Below are 17,675 nucleotides of genomic sequence, written 5' to 3'. Positions count from 1 at the left end.
GAAAATGGCGCCTGCGAATAATGGTGCACGGTGTTGCCGCTAATCTGTTTGTCGCTTATCGCTATTTAACGTTAAAGCCTTATCGTTATTTAGCTCTGTTTATTTTATTGAAAATTAGTGTTAACACCCTCTCTGTACCTATCCCTAACCCCTAGACCCCCCCTGGTGGTGCCTAACCCTAACCACTTCCCTGGTGGTGCCTAACCCTAAGACCCCCCCTGGGGGTGCCTAACCCTAAGACCCCCCTAGTGGTGCCTAACCCTAACCACTCCCCTGGTGGTGCCTAACCCTAACCACTCCCCTGGTGGTGCCTAACCCTAAGCACCACCCTGGTGGTGCCTAACCCTAAGACTTTCCTGGTGGTGCCTAACCCTAACCACCCCCCTGGTGGTGCCTAACCCTAACCTTGACAGGATTACATTAAATCCATTCACCGTTTTGCAGTTAATTAACGTCTGCAGTTTGGCTTATGTAGGTTAGCTATTGATAAATAACGTTACTGTGGGCAATAACATCTACTGTTTCGCAAATGAACGGCACTATTGATAAATAACGTTAGTGTGTGCCACTATTGTTAAATAACGTTAGTGTGTGCCGTTTTTCTTCTTTTTTCCCTGTGCGCCATCATTATGCAGTACTAACGATAAATAGCAATAAGCGTATCTTTTTTAATGCGGCGCCATTTTTATGCATATTAGGCGCTGTGCGCCATTATTCACTGATCCGATACTGATATATGTTTATATGTTGTTAGAATTCTAAGGGAAATTTGTCACTCTCTCTCCCAGGAATTTTTTTTTTTTGTGTGTGTTTATATCCTTTCCCTTCTGGTGATGTATCACTGAGAGATGGACCGGACCTGCCACCCACTAGCCAACATTATACTATTAATAAATAATGGGACTTAAAATATGCTCTTGGAATGTTAAAGGCCTAAGGTCCCCAGTCAAAAGAGGGCAAATTCTCAGACAAAAACCTCCAAGCGGACATATCACTATTGCAAGAGGCACACCTGCGCTCAGAGGAAATTACACTCATGGAAAAAAACTGGGTATCTCATAGCATTGGATCATCAGCACTAGGGAGAAAAGCTGGGGTAATCTTATTAGTCAGTAAAAATGTTAAAGGCAAAATAAGTACACACTATACTGACAGGTAGGTGTGTGGCAATAACGGTCCATCTCCCAGGTGAAACTTTGACCATTTACAACATATATGGCCCAAGTGAAAGCAAAAATCCCTTTTACGAGAGTCTAACCCAGGGGTCAGGAACCTTTTTGGCTGAGAGAGCCATATACGCCACATATTTTAAAATGTAATTCTGTGAGAGCCATACAATATGTTTCAGACTGGCACAGTGGGCACTGGGCATGCGCAGCAGAGGGTTCACATCCCTGGTGCCATGGTGATGTGTACACAGTTGATCTGCCGGACAGTGGAAGAGTCAGACACGTCTTCAGCTTCTCTTGGGTTTCAGCAACATCAGCTATTTACCTGAGAGCCAGACAGGAGAAATACCAACTAACAGCTTGTACAATTCGCTAGCTGACTTGGGGATTGATTCACTTTGTGGGACGAGAGATTTTTCTCTAATAGACCTTATTTTCACAGGTAGTATGCTGGCACCAGGACTAATCTTAGCCAATGTCCTTGATATTTGGTTTCTGGAAAGTGTTTGCAACACCTCAACCAAATAACTGTATGCTAGGGCTCAAAACAAGAGCAATTATATGGCCCTTAAAAATAGCACCTCCCACAGCAACAATTGAAAAACTATAACAAAAATCTTTATTCAACATTGGGTATATTAATAATCACAGTACTGATGATTCAATAAAGTATAAAACCATTTAAAAAACAAGCAAATATTCCAACATGATCCCTGCTGCATATGAAACAATCACTCTAAATGCAATATATTGTATAATGATACAATGCTGCTGTCAGATATAACACCACACAGTAGGCTCAATATTGAGCCCAACAGGGGGAGAACCCGGGTTCAGTATACAACGTAGTGTGATGCAAGACCAGTATACAACACCTCACTTAGTTACTCACAGGTAACTGGGAGATATCCAGATAGAACTGTCCGGATGTCTCCCGGATCGGGATTTGAGCAGCCCTGCTAGCGAGAATAGCCAAAGGCCCCTATAATCCTGACCCCATTTTACAGATTAAAGATCAGACAGGCTCTTTAGTAAATCACCCCAAAGAAATTTCCAAAGTCTTCAAAGACTTCTATGCGCAACTATACGCCCCTCCTGTAAATGACACCCAAAGAAATTCATGGCTAGACAAAGCAAAACTAAACAAACTAACTGAAGGAGAATCACAGGAACTAAACTGCCCTATTACATCCGAGGAAATTATTGCCACTAGACTGACATTCCATAATTCTAAAGCCCCAGGCCCCGATGGCCTCCCAGACAAATTCTTCAAGATACTAAAAGAAGAAACAGCCCCCACTTTGGCCCAAGTCTACAATAAAATTCTAAGAGGTGAAGGACATCTTAAGTCAGGAACAGAAGCCTATATCAAACTACTACTCAAAAAAAAAAAAAAAAACCTACAGCCCCTGAAACCTACCGACCAATTTCACTAATCAATCAGGACATAAAAATACTAACCAAACTCATGGCCACCAGGCTGTCACATATCATACCCAAATTAATTACCCCCCCCCCCCCCCAACCAGGTAGGCTTCATAAAAACCAGATCTGCAGTAGCCAACATATGAAAAGTACTTGCTGTCTTGGAACATGTCATATCCTATCCTAACACTTATAGAAATGCAGCTATCATAACACTTGACACCAAAAAGGCATTTGATGCTGTAAATTGGAAATGGATGGAGTTGACACTTCTTAAGATGGGATTTACAGGATCTTTTCTTCTGGTACAGTCATTATACACCTCTCCAAGAGCCAAAATACACATTCCTGGATTCCTATCTAATTCATTCCAAATACACAGAGGAAACACGACAGGGATGCCCATTGTCCCTGCTTCTTTTTGACATGTCACTAGAACCCCTGGCCAGGCTAATTGAAAAAAACCATGAAGGTATAGAAATAAATCGGCACACGGTGACTCAAGCATTATTTGCAGATGATGTACTAATATTTCTGGCCGACCCTACCAAACAAGACCCTGAGCTCCTAGAATTAATCACTCAAATTTATTTATTTATTGTATTTATAGAGCGCCAACATATTACGCAGCGCTAAACATTAATTTAGGTTACAGACAATATTTAGGGGTGACATACAGCAATATGACAATAAGGGAATACAAGAAAACCAGATCACACAGCACAGTATGAGTACAAGGTAATGCTTAGTCAGTCACTGGATGTGAGCATGGAGATTAGGCAAGTTAGGTTCACTCAAATGCATAGCATAGGTGCACAGTAATGGAGGTGCATGATCAGGTAGGACACAAAAGGAGGAGGACCCTGCCCGAAGGTTTACAATCTAGAAGGAGAGGTATGGACACGAAAGATAGGGGACCAGAGTTCAGCTGTAGGTTTAGAGCAATTGTGAGGGGTGGTGTAACGATCGGTGTAACACAGAGAGGGTCTGATTACCGGTGATCTGCAGTATCACGGAGAATACAGATATATACCCGATTATTGATGATCTGCAGTATCACCGATAATCAGATATATCTCTAACCTCTGGACACCTGGGTAAAGAGTGTATAGTGCAACAGAAATACTTTGAGGACTGCACCTGTGGAGCAGGCGCACAGCAGTAAGGAGTACTGCACAGTAACACGTTCCTTCCGTAAGCCTGAGACTCTCCCGAGGGAGGGGTCAGGCTAGGAGTAGGAAGGACAAGTGTGAGTGACACCAGGAGGAGTGTCACCCACAGGTCTGTGAGCTATCTCTTGGCTGAAGAGATAGCTCTCGAGGTCGGACAAGCCAGGTCGGCAACAGACAGACAGACAGGGATAAAGACAGGAGACAGATGCGGAATCCTAAGACAAGCAGAGTACGGCAACAGAGTATCAGATATAGCGAAGTACCTAATCAGAGATCAGAAGAGTAGTCAGGAAAGCAGAAGGTCATAACAGATAAACAATGCAATTAGTACTTTAAGCTATCAAGAATCTGACTCGGTGTGGATTCCCAGCTCCAGCCGGTTCTGGCACACTGTCGGATCTAGCTAAGGTCTGAGAGCTAGCACATATAGTTTTCCCTAGACTGAGGTGTGAGGTCCTTGATCATCAACACCTAGGAACTGGTCTAGATAATAACACAGATAATATCACAGATACTGACAAGGTCTGAGTGCTACCACGTAGTGATCGCAACGCCAGACACCAGAGAAATGACCAGCACCCAGTATATATACACAAGCGCTCTCCAGCGCCTCCCCTAAGTCCTGGACCAATGAAACCTGATAGAATTGTCAGCTGATCAGCTGGATCAGCTGACACCCTTCTGACTGCCATAAAGGCGTTGCCTCTCAGCGCGCCATGGGAAGAGCCACTCTTATTAAAATGGTGATCTTTGGCAGGCTCTTATATACCATGCAGGTTCTTCCCATGCTATTGAAGCATTCAGACACCCAAGCCCTGGTGAGAGCATTCAACACCTTTTTATGGAAAGGGAAAAGGACCAGAATAGTATATGCTAAAATGTGCCTTCCTAAGGATATGGGGGGTTTGGGCTTGCCAGATATCAGAAAATACAATGTAGCCTGCTTGACAAGACATGTCAGGGACTGGCTATTCAATACCGACACCTTCTCTAATATTTCATTCGTTCGAGTCAGCATTAGCAGAACCATGGCAACTTACAGGTCTATTACATGCAAGTTGGCCACAGCTGCCCACACGATTAAAAAATAATATACTCTTACGAGATACAATACTTACATGGAGAGCACTTAGGAAAACATCAGCTACCTTGGAAGATATCAAAATATCTGCCTATCTGGGGTTCCCCTGGTTTTACAGCAGGAATGCAACATGGTGGTTTTCTCAAATGGGAAGAGAAAGGCCTTTCTAGATTGGGTCAACTGTTCCACCTTGACAAACACCAATGGAGATCTTTCTTAAACACATGGCAAACTTATGGAGTACCACAAACAGACTTCCTTATGTACTCACAAATTAGATCATTTGCTTTAGCCCAGTTGAATAAAATAACAACAAATAGCAACTATAAACTCTTTTGATACATTCATAAAAGTCAGTGGAGACAACCTCTCACTATCCACAACCAACACAACGAGCTCTCTCAGAGGTAAACAGCAAAAAATACGCTATATCTAACCTTAGGGTTGGGACAAATACTTTCAAGATACAGATCCCTCATAACAAATGAAACATGGAGAGAATCTCACTATCTTTACATCTATAGAGCAAAATATGCCTTCAACATACGCTATAAAAACCAACCCCTAGCATATGTTCCTGTTTGTCCAAAATGCAAGCCTCCCCAAGTGGACATAGCCCATTGTATACAAAGCTCAAAGATTCTGGTCTGTAGTAAAGTTCACTAACAAAATGTGCCACAAGAAACTAACTCTGGAACCAACAACTCTGCCTCTGCAACACACAACGTGCAACTAGACCACAAAGAGACACCATCCAATCTTGCACACCTCTCTTTTGCAGCAGCTAGCTAGCAAAGCATTATTCAACTTGTGGATATACCCAACCAGCCCTACCATATGGGATCTAAAAGCAGAATTGTTGGACCTCTTCACAATGGCCAAAATGGACACTTTACTGCACATGGAAAAAAGCTCCAAAAAGTTTTTCAGGATCTGAAACCATTTTTTGTATCTAACTTCACCACTCCTGAGATAAACAACATAGTAGAACCTTTCAAGTATTCTAGCTGGTATGCAATGGAAGACCTCCAGGGAACTCTGGGAAAACTAGCCATTATAACCACTTAGGGCTTAATTCACAAAAGAGTGCTAACTGTTAGCACATCCGTTTTCGCGTTTGCGCGCGATCGCGAATTTTCACGCGCAATTAACCGTTTTCACGCGCAAATTTGAATTTCTGCGCAAAATCGTTATCACTTTCGCGTGAAAACGATAACGATTTCGTGTGAAAATTCACGTTTGCACGCGAAAACGTTTAATTGTGCGTGAAAATTCATGATTTGCGAAAATTCGCGCAAAATGGCCGTGCTAACAGTTAGCAATCTTTTGTGAATCAAGCCCTACATGTACTATAATCATACCTACAGAAAACCTATCCACACACTGTAGATGCCTGGAGAGCGCGTATAACAGGTCAAACCAACCTGTAACTGAAGCCGGTGCCTTGTCCCAGCCGGATTGCTCCCACGGCTTTAGGTAATACCCAGACAAACACAAGAGACGGCACACCACTGGCTGCAAACAATTTTGCTGTATTGGATCAAGTACACTACATGTTACGGATCTTTACATCCTTCCTCAGGTGTCAAACAGCAAATGAAACATACACCATTATATATCATCAGGTGAGCAACCACACCCATCATGGCTAACTCCACCCTCCCCCATAATCACCAATGTCCATCCCTCACAGAAATCTTTGCGGTCATTTGGCACTCCCACAGGCTACCACTGATACATAGAACAAACTGACCGTCATTCAGGCACTTCCAACGATGGACTGCCACTACTCCACCTAAAAAATGACATGCAATAAAAAGATAACATGTATAGACTGGCAACATTATATCAGCATCTTAGAATTATGCAATGTACAAACATCTTATGTAAAAAACATCTTTTATAAAAAACATTTGAGAGGTAACCTCTCATTCATACCTCTCGGGGCTACTACATCCAACATGTGAGGGCTATCAGCAAATATGCTGAAGGTGAGCGAAAAAGTTATGACACATCGGTGGCAAGACACTTTGCTGCTATGGGACACAGCGCAGCACAGCTGAGATGGTGTGTTCTGGAGGCATTAAATACATCGAATAGAGGGGGTGATCTAGAGAAATTACTAAAACAAAAAGAACCCAGATGGATACACATGTTGGATGTAGTAGCCCCGAGAGGTATGAATGAGAGGTTACCTCTCAAATGTTTTTTATAAAAGATGTTTTTTACATAAGATGTTTGTACATTGCATAATTCTAAGATGCTGATATAATGTTGCCAGTCTATACATGTTATCTTTTTATTGCATGTCATTTTTTAGGTGGAGTAGTGGCAGTCCATCGTTGGAAGTGCCTGAATGACGGTCAGTTTGTTCTATGTATCAGTGGTAGCCTGTGGGAGTGCCAAATGACCGCAAAGATTTCTGTGAGGGATGGACATTGGTGATTATGGGGGAGGGTGGAGTTAGCCATGATGGGTGTGGTTGCTCACCTGATGATATATAATGGTGTATGTTTCATTTGCTGTTTGACACCTGAGGAAGGATGTAAAGATCCATAACATGTAGTGTACTTGATCCAATACAGCAAAATTGTTTGCAGCCAGTGGTGTGCCGTCTCTTGTGTTTCTCTGGGTACTACAGAAAACCTACTAAGATATGTTTTTTTCTAAAAAAAAAAACACTAAACAACATGTATATTCAATTTTCTTTTATTGTCTCTATGTAAAACTCTTACAAAAATGTTTAATAAAAATTACATTAAAAAAAAAAAACAACTGATATAAGAAGTGCAGTATTAAAGGTTATTTAGCGGAAGATAATTTGTAGAGAGCCAAACGTGTGTCTTCTTGCCTCTGGGTTCTAAGTGGCTGAGATTTCTGTTGGCCTGAGGCTTCCAACACTTTCTGCCATCTATATTCGGAAAAGAATTCTCGTTAATGCGCTTAAGCCTCCGGGTCTGGGTCTGCAAGGCTTCTTTCTCCGATCGATGCGTATATTCTGTTCATTAAAACATATAAATATATATAAATATTGCTTCCTACAAAATAACAGATCCTTATATACAACAACTGAAACATTCCTCAAAATTAAAAGATCAGTTTTGGGCAGGCACCGATAGGCCGAGCCACCATCCAGGGTTTTTATTTTTCAAATAATTGATCTCTACACTTGCTCCACCTAGCTGATTAATAAACTTCTGGTCAGTTCTGGATGGCTTATTGATTGACATAAATAGCGCAATTCGTGTTACTTAGGTAACACACGTGTTGCTATGGTTGCACAAATAGGGTAGCAGATTATACCAGCACCTAGGTAATGCCAGCTGTGCGACTTGCGCAGCGTGTGCTATGTCAGTTACATGAAAACCGGTTACATTTCTGCATGCTGAGTGCATATGGGGATTATTCTGGTGTGCAGCAGTAGGTTGGGAACAGCTGTACGTTGCACCAATAGGCAGAGCCGGATGATTCACAAGGCAAAACTAGGCAGTTGCCTGGGGCATGGAGAAAGTCGAGGGGCCTGATAGATGCTTACCTCCATGAAATCTAAGCCAGGTGACTATTAGTGGTGGGCAAAAACTGCCATTTTGCCTAGGGCCCTTTTACTCTTAACCTCTTGAGGACCGCAGTGTTAAACCCCCCCTAAAGACCAGGCCATTTTTCTCAAATTGGGCCACTGCAGCTTTAAGGCCTAGCTGCAGGGCCGCATGACTCAGCACACAAGGGATTTCACTCCTCTTTTCTCCCCACCAACAGAGCTCTCTGTGAGGGTCTGATCGCACCCCAGGTGTTTGTTTGTTTTCTTAATAAATATTTATTTCATTATTTATTAAATAAATGTGTGCATTTTTTTTATTACTTTTATACTTGGCCCGTCCTCCCTCCCCCCGCTAGCCAATCCCCGTGATCAGCTGTCATAGGCTTCAGTGCATCGTGCGGAATCTCCTGCAAACCACGCCGCAAAGACCTTACGCCGATCGGCGTTAGGTGGTCCTGGGGCTGCCGCCGCGTCCACGCCCATCGCCCTGACGTGGTCAGAAAGTGGTTAAAGGACAACTGAAGTGAGAGGTATATGGAGGCTGCCATATTTATTTCCTTTTAAGCAATACCAGTTGCCTGGCTGTCCTGCTGGTCTATTTCTCTGCAGTAGTATCTGAATAACACCAGAAACAAGCATGCAGCTCGTCTTGTCAGATCTGACAATAATGTCAGAAACACCTGATCTGCTGCATGCTTGTTCCGGGTCTATGGCTAAAAGTATTAGAGGCAGAGAATCAGCAGTACAGCCAGGTAACTGGTATTGCCTAAAATGAAATAAGTATGGCAGCCTCCATATCTCTCTCACTTCAGTTGTCCTCTTAATCATTTTCTGCCGATAGGTAATCCGTTTCAAGTTAAAATCAGACCAAGATCAAGTTCCACGATGTGGTCTATTAGTTGTTGCTCCCTGATTGTGGGATATTGTTATTTGTAATATCAGACTATTATTGCCACATCATGGTTAGCTGCACATCCAGAAAATGTGTACATTTTACATCCCTCTGTATTGTTTAGGGCTCGTTTCCATTAGTGCAGCGCAGAAGCAGTGTTGCTTGCGGAATTTCACCAAAGTCATTTTTGCATTGAAAATCCTATGTTCTATTTGAGAAACTTTTCTCTGAAAAAAAGTGCTGAAATTTTCGCGTTTTACGGTTTTTCGCCAAAATGCCAAAAACTGTAATTTTACAGTGAAAACGCACAGAAAACGATATTTGTATTGTGAAAAATGATATTGTTGTCACAACTATTTTTCCACGAAAATGAACATTTATGAAAAACGTGAAAAATATCAAAACGTACTTCCGATGGAAAAAAAATGAATTTTACATTATTTTTGAGAAAATGAATGGGAAAAAAATATTGGCGTTTTCGCTCATCACTGCGCAAGAGCCATGCGCTCAGCTCAGCTCTGCAATGCACGTGACTCCCCCGGGAGCGGCGCTTGCAATCCCATTCATGTAACCTTAACTAATGTCCAGCGCTGTGTAATATGTTGGCGCTTTATAAATACAATAAATAAATAAATTAAGTGGAAACAGCCCAATGATTTCATCTAATGCAAATTTCACATGGGTTTGGGTCTGTGATTTTTGTTAGATAACCTGAACTGAAAATAAAAAGTCAAAATAAACATACACAGGTCATACTTACCTCCCATGTAGTCTACTCATCAATCTCTATGGCCTAGTGCACACCAGAGCGGTTCTGCTGCGGTTTGCGATCCGTTTGCGGGTGCGGATCCGCTAAGGTAATGTATTTCAATGGGCTGGTGCACACCAGAGCGGGAGGAGTTTTGCAGAAACGCATACTCCCGGGCTGCTGCAGATTTTGGATTGCGGATGCGTTTCTGCCTCAATGTTAAGTATAGGAAAAACGCAAACCGCTCTGAAAAACGGCACTTCAGAGCGGTTTGCCAGGCGTTTTTTGTTACAGTAGCTGTTCAGTAACAGCTTTACTGTAACAATACATGAAATCTACTACACCAAATACGCTTCACAAAACCGCAAAATGCTAGCTGAAATGCTGCAGAAAAATAAGAAAAAGCGTTTCAAAATCTGCTAGCATTTTGCGGATCTGCTAGCCGTTTTTGGTGTGCACCAGGCCTTTCACCTCTCCCGTGTCCTATTTGTCCACTGTGATCAAGGGAATTCTCCATCCTCCATTTTGAAAATGGCCATTACCCCATAACTACTTCCTAGTCAGCACACTGTTAAACTGTAATATTGCCCACTTGAGCCACAGGGAAACATGGACATTACCTTGAACATTCAGTTGTAACTGACAGCAACTGGTATATTTCAGTTCTGACAAAATCTTGTCAGATCTGGAAGGAATCACTGTAAGAAGAAAATGGTGAGCTTCTGAGAGGAACTGATGGCGAGGTAAGTATGTAATTTGCAGCTAAATCATGTGTTTATTTTAAATAATTTTACTCAGTTCAGAAACCCTTTAAAGAGACTCTGAAGTCTCTTAAAAATCCTTTTTTTCTTACGAAATCCTCTTTAACATATTAGCCCAACCTAAACCGCCGCATCCCCGCCACTGTAATCTAAATCCCCCCAAACTCCCTGGGGGGCAATCTGGGCAGTGCTTCCGTGAGAGGCAGAGTTAAAGAGAAACTCCAACCTAGAATTGAACTTTATCCCAATCAGTAGCTGATACCCCCTTTTACATGAGAAATATAATGCTTTTCACAAACAGACCATCAGGGGGCGCTGTATGACTGATTTTGTGCTGAAACCCCTCCCACAAGAAGCTCTGGGACCGCGGTACTTTTGGCAGTTTGTTACAATGTAACAAGGTTCACAGACAGGAAATAGCTGTTGTAGCTGCTAGGAGCAGCTACATAACCTGCCCACAGTATAAAATGTCACCATGTAATAAATGTCAGAATGTAAATCGGGGAGAGGAAAGATTTTACAATGAGCAAACACTGACTAAATCATTTATACATAATTATTCTATACATTATTTTCACTGGAGTTCCTCTTTAAGAGCCGCAGCTCTGCCTCTCAGCGCGTCTGTCAGCCCGGATCGCCGCCTCTCCCCCGCCCCTCTCACTCTTCCTTCACTGAGAGGGGCGGGGAGAGGCGGAGATCCGCCGCTGATAGACGCGTGTGAGGCAGAGCTGCAGCTGAAAGATCTGCCTCACACGGAAGCGCACAGGGCAGCAAAATCCACGGCCAAGAAAGTCGTGGATTTTGCAGGGGAGAGGGAGGGCGAGTTAGGGGGGATTTAGATAGATTACAGCTGCGGGGATGCGGTGGTTTATGTAGGGTTAATATGTTAACCCGGATTTTGTAATAACATTTTTTGATTTTTAAGAGACTTCAGTGTCTCTTTAAGCTGAAACAGAGCCTTAAAGAATACCCGAAGTGAGATAGACTTGCATGTACAGTGCCTAGCACACAAATAACTAGGCTGTGTTCCTTTTTTTTCTTTCTCTGCCTGAAAGAGTACATTTATCAGGTATGCAAGTGGCTGACTCAGTCCTGACGTTTTTTGCACATTTTTTTTTATCATGTATCTAGCCTAGCGCTAGCTACATGATTCCCCCCTCCCTGCAGCGTCCGTCCCTGCCCTCCGATCGCCGCCGGCGCAATCACCCGTCTGGAAATCCCATTCTGAACAGGATTTCCTGGAGGGCTTCCCCCGTCGCCATGATGACGAACGTTGTGACGTCATCGACGGGTACGGGAGCACTGATTGGCCAGACAGCGCACAGGGTCTCGGCTGGGGGGCCCTGTATCGCGGCGGATCGGCAGTGATCGGGTAAGACACGCAGCAAGCAAAATTATTCAAATCGGCCCAGCGGGGCCTGAGCGGTGACCTCCGGCGTCTCTGGACAAGCCGAGCTCATCCAGAACGCTAGGGAGGTTAATCTCATTCACCCAGTGGCCAAGTGTGCTCCAACTCAGGGACGGATCAAGACCAAGTTGCGCCTGGGGCAAGGTCAGGTTTTGGCGCCTAAAGGTCAGGTTTTGGCGCCTAAACTGCCATTCATTTTGCCGCCTTTTTAAGAATTCAACAAACTGCGCCTGGGGCAAGATACCCGCTTGCCCCCCCCTAGATCCGTCCCTGCTCCAACTTGCTGATCCCTAAAGTTCTGATCAATTCTGGATGGCTTATTGATTGACATAAATAGCGCAATTCATGTTACTTATGTTAGGTAACACACGTGTTGCTATGGTTGCACAAGTAGGGTAGCAGATTACACTAGCAACTAGGTAATGCCAGCTGTGCTACTTGCGTAGCACGTGCTATGTCAGTTACGTGAAAACCGGTTAAATTTCTGCATGCTGAGTGCTCATGGGGATTTTCTGGAGTGCAGCAGTATGTTGGGATTGAATCACAGTGGCTGCTCCCCTCTCGTTACGATCCTGGAGTTATACAAGCTGTTGTAAGGATCCTTCCTGTAGCATGTTCTGTCTGTTGCAGTAGAGCTGCAAACGGACAGTTCTGGCTTGTCTGCCTGCATTCGGTTGTGCATTTGCAATGGGTCTCATTGTCATGTGCAATCGCTCTCCAGTTCTGGGCAGCTCAGAATGCTGTCATCATTCCACCAATGGCTTACTACAGCTGAGCTACAGCCAGATAGCCCTGGATTTCCTGCATGCATGTTGTTACATAGTACTGCATGCATTTGTTATCATAGTCTTTTAGCTAGCAAATGGTAATCAAGCCAGCTCAGGATTGAATGATTACCATTCAGCTGTGTGCTGTGTGGGAATTTGCATACCTGCATCCATTGGTCAATGCCGGCATAAAAGTCTGCTTCCCATTTCCTACCCCGCCCGTCATAGCGTTCAGCTCTCTGAGTTGTCGTTGGGTCTATGCTGTGAAAGTTGTTATTGTAAATGTTTAATGCCTTGCTCTGTATTGTCACGTCTGCTGGACGTTTGCTGACCTGCGGGGGCTCAGTGAAATCCTTCTGATCCTGATAGTTAGATTCTGCCAGCATCACGTTGGTGACTGGTAGTATTCCTTCTAGCCTTGTTCTTGAGGACGAACTATAGCAGTGCTTGCCATTAGTTCGCTCCTACCTGTTAGTCTTGTCTATCTCAGTGTGAATGTCGCCGTCACTGAAACAGCGACTAAATTGGCTGAGCATTCCGTCTGTCTGTTGTCTGTCTTGTTAATCACTGTTACTTGTGCTTTAGCTAGTTCTTGATAAATATATATGCAGACTTGCTAATATATATTTATCCATTAGTTGAGTCAATTGTTATTTTCTTTATTCGAGCTACGGAGATCTTTCATTTACTGTGTTAGCTAGTCAGTTTAGCACGTTTCGGCAGGTTGCGCTTATCGTGATCACCCGTGCTTAGCTAGCATAGTTGTGTTGCTATTAGTTACGTTCTTTCCCGTAGTCTTGCCTGTGTGAATGCTTGCTGGTGACTTTTGTTAGCCTGCTTGTGGACGTGACTGTGAGCTGCGGTTGCTACTAGTTATGCTCCAATCTATAGTCCTGTCTTGTACCTGTCTGTATGCTTGCTATCGCTAGGAAGCCCAGAACTGCAGTTGCTCTGGGCAGCCTGTGTAGCCTCTTCCATTATCCAGCTCTTAGCCTTGTTGTGCTGGGTGGCAGAGCTGGGACAAGGTCCTTCAGCACCCAAGGCTGAGACACCAAAGTGCGCCCCTCCATCCCTCCCAACCCCAGCCGTCACACACTGATTGCTATTAGACTAATAGGTGCCCCAGGGCCCCCAACCTCCCCAGCACCTTAATCTCTAGTTATCTGGCTTGCAGTCACTGCTATGTATGCCCTTTTCTTATTTCTTTCTGCTTCAAACACAATTAGGAATGACAGCTGAATAAATTGTGCACCCCCTACTACACTGCGCCCTGAGGCTGGAGCCTCTACAGCCTATGCCTCGGCCCGGCCCTGCTGGGTGGTCACTAAGTATGATCCCCAGCATTACAGCTGTACACTGACTACTTTTCATTGTATCAAAGTTTCATATCTTCAGTGTTGTCCCATGAAAAGGTATAATAAAATATTTACCAAAGATATTGAACAGTGTACACACTTTTTTTGTGATGTTATATACTGTAGAGCAGGCTTTGTCAACCAGGGTTCCTTGAGGACTCTGCAGGGATTCCTTGGCATTCTCCCCCATCGTGGGGTAAGTATGATAGAGTACATTATAGGGGGTACTGTAAAGCACTAAATTGGGGGTCAGAATAATAATGAGCATAGTATAATGAGTGGCAGTGTAATAGGAGTTAGTGAAATTAACAGCCTCACCTACTTTTAACCTCCTGAGCGTTACGCCGCTCAGGAGGTTTTGTTCGTTTTTGCCCACATAATGAAATACTTTGCTTACATGGCTGTCAACCCTCTAGCTAGTACTAGGCTAGCTAGTAAATGAGTCCTGCACCCTCCGATCCCCGCCGATCCCCCGTTTATACATTACCCAGCCTGGATCCAGCGATCGGCGCAGTCTCCCCGCACAGCTCCGGTCTTCACTATGGGGAGGATTTCACATGATGTCATGACGTCGCCGACATCATGCGCAAACCCGATCCTCCCCATAGAGAGACCAGAAGTGCCGGGAGGCTGCGCGATCGCTGGATCCAGGGGGGTAATGTATAAACGGGGCAGCGGCGGGGAGCGGGGGGTGCCGGACACCTCTACTATACTGTAGCCAGGTGCGTCTGACGTCACTGGGATCGGAAGTATCGCACTGAGAGAGGCACTCGGGAAGCGGAGGACGGGACGCCGTATACCGCAACAGGAGGCCATAATACTTGGCTAGGTCGCCCGATGAGCTTGTTAAACACCTAAATCAAGTGAGTGCGCTTTAGTGCGCAGGCCAGTGATGTTTAATAGTAACTGTATTACGCTATATTGTGTTTTATCTTTGTTTATGGAATAAATGGCGGCTTTTACTTATGGAACAAGTGCAGCAACTGGAGTTGTATTGCCATGAGGCTATGTGCTAGATCCACCTGGGTTTTGAGGTGGCTCCAATCTGGTGAGAGGTCAAATTGTCGGAATTGAGGTGTAGGAAGAGTGGAACACTGCATTTTGTCACTGTTTCTTCACTACTCACCGCGGGGTGTTGTGCATGAAATGTGCTGATTTTTGCCAACAGTAATGCACTATGTGCAGTCTTTTTGTTCTTTAATGTTGCAGGGTATATGGAGGAGCGCTGTCACAACACTTTTTGAAGTCGGACACTGCATCGCTGGATCCAGGCTGGGTAATGTGTAAACGGGGGAGCGGCGGGCATCTGAAGGTGCAGGACTCATTTACTAGCTAGCCTAGTGCTAGCTAAAGGGGTTACAGCCATGTGAGCAAAGTATTTCATTATGGAGGACTCTTGGGGCCCGAGAGCGGTATGCCAGACACAGTGTCGGGCATACCGCTAAGGAGGTTAAAGACCATGGGCTTGATTCACTAAAGCGTGATAACTGCTATCACATATCATAGCACTTATCACGTGATAACTGCTGCAGGAGCATTTATCACGCTTTAGTGAATCAAGCCCAGTGGCTTGCACGCACGTTTGCACGTGCAAAGCTTTTAGGCTTCTGAACTGAGCCCCATGCCTCCAGGGGTTCCTTGAGATCCATAAGTTATGTGCAGGGTTCCTCCAGGGTAAAAAGGTTGAGAAAGGATGCTGTAGAGAGAAGATACCTAATATTGGGATCACATCTGGCTACCTGTACTGGTGGGGGGGGGGGGGGGGGGAGCACCTACTAAATACTGGGGGGGCACATATGGCTACCTATACTGGAAAGGGGGCGGAGTCAACTTACAAAATACCGGAGGCACATATACCTATACTGAGGGGCCTACATAATACTGGGGGTACATCTGGCTACCTATACTTGGTGGTACCTACCTAATACTGGAGGCAAATATGTTCTAGCCAGTCTCCAGACCTCAATCCAAAAGAAAATCTGTGGAGGCGGGAACTGAAGGTTCGAGTTGCCGAACATCAGCCTTGAAACCTTACTGATTTTGAAAGGAAGTGACCAAAATCCCTCCTGAGACGGTTGCAAACCTGGTGGCCAACTGCAAGAAACATCTGACTTCTGTGATTGCCAATTTGCCAGCAGTCTTGCTCAAATCCGCTCCGGGAGACATCTGGATAGTTGCTATCCGGATATCTCCCAGTAAAGCTGTGCAGGGGTGCGGTGTCAATCTTACCTGTATCACGTCTTCTTCGGTCCGTCTCTGGTGCCTCCCTTGATGCGCTCCAGGCGCCGCATCCGCCGGTCACGTAACTACAAACACTTCCTCCTTCCGGGTTGAAGGAGGAAGTGTTTGTAGTCACGTGACCGGCGCATGCGGCACTTGGAGCGCATCGTGGGAGGCGACACATACGGACCGAAGAAGATTGACACCCCCCCCACCCCCGCACAGCTTTACTGGGAGATATCCAGATAGCAACTATCCGGATATTTTAAGGGGGGGGGGGGGGAGGGAAATGGGATGCAATGGCTGGCTGGTGGTTGATTAAAATGACAAGCTATAGATATTGTTTGCCTAACTCAGGTGATAAAATTAATGGACTACTGTAGGACCGTACTGCGCAGACCGTACTGGGCCTGCACAATACACTCCCGGTGGTGTCAGCGGGTGCGAGGGCAGACCGCGCAGGTGCAGTGGTTTTCCGACTTTAACCACTTAAGGACCAGGCTTTTTTTTTCTGATCTGTGCAGCACAGATCAGGTTTGCAGCATGGTGATCAGACTTCCCCCCTTTTCTCCCCACTAGGGGGATGTCCTGCTGGGGGGATCTGATCGCCGCCGGCTGCCTGTGATTTGCGGGGGGGCCTCCTCAAAGCTCCCCTCCGCAGCGATTTCCGCCCTCTCTGCCCTTCCCTCCCTCTCCCTCTCGATATGGGCTGCGCAGGATGGATATCCGTCCTGCGCCACCTAGGATAGGCTTCAGCCTATCAGATGCCTATCAGATGCCGGCGATCCCCGGCCAATCAGAGGCCGGGGATCACCGATCTCCTTTACGACGCTGCTGCGCAGCAGCGCCGTATGATGTAAACAGCGGGGATTTCTTCCCCGCGTGTTTACATTTAGCCTGCGAGCCGCGATCGGCGGCTCGCAGACTTTTCACGGAGACACCCTCCGTGAACTGACATGGAACGGCTGCTCGAACGATGTAATTCCACTTACGACCAGCCGCCGCCTATCGGTGTTAGGCGGTCATTAAAGTGAACCAGAGATGAAGCACCCTCATGTATTTCACCATATATATCAGTGGGAACATTAGAGAAAACACCTACCCTGCTCTCCGTTTCATCCTCACTGCTAAAAGTGTCT

General features: G+C 45.1%; 1 protein-coding gene across 1 annotated transcript in view; it reads right to left on the bottom strand.

Annotated features, from left to right (window-relative positions):
* Positions 1 to 7,540: 7,540 nt before the first annotated feature.
* LOC137518019 (15 kDa protein B-like) overlaps positions 7,541 to 17,675 on the bottom strand; it is a 28,312-nt gene continuing 18,177 nt past the window's right edge. The window contains exon 4 of the mRNA XM_068235189.1: positions 7,541 to 7,845. Within this exon, the coding sequence (XP_068091290.1) occupies positions 7,759 to 7,845 (87 nt within the window). The 3' untranslated portion in view covers positions 7,541 to 7,758. The remainder of the gene's footprint in view (positions 7,846 to 17,675) is intronic.

Source organism: Hyperolius riggenbachi, chromosome 5, assembly GCF_040937935.1.
Source record: "Hyperolius riggenbachi isolate aHypRig1 chromosome 5, aHypRig1.pri, whole genome shotgun sequence".
NCBI classification, from domain to species: domain Eukaryota; kingdom Metazoa; phylum Chordata; class Amphibia; order Anura; family Hyperoliidae; genus Hyperolius; species Hyperolius riggenbachi.
This window is presented reverse-complemented; position numbering and strand designations above follow the sequence as displayed.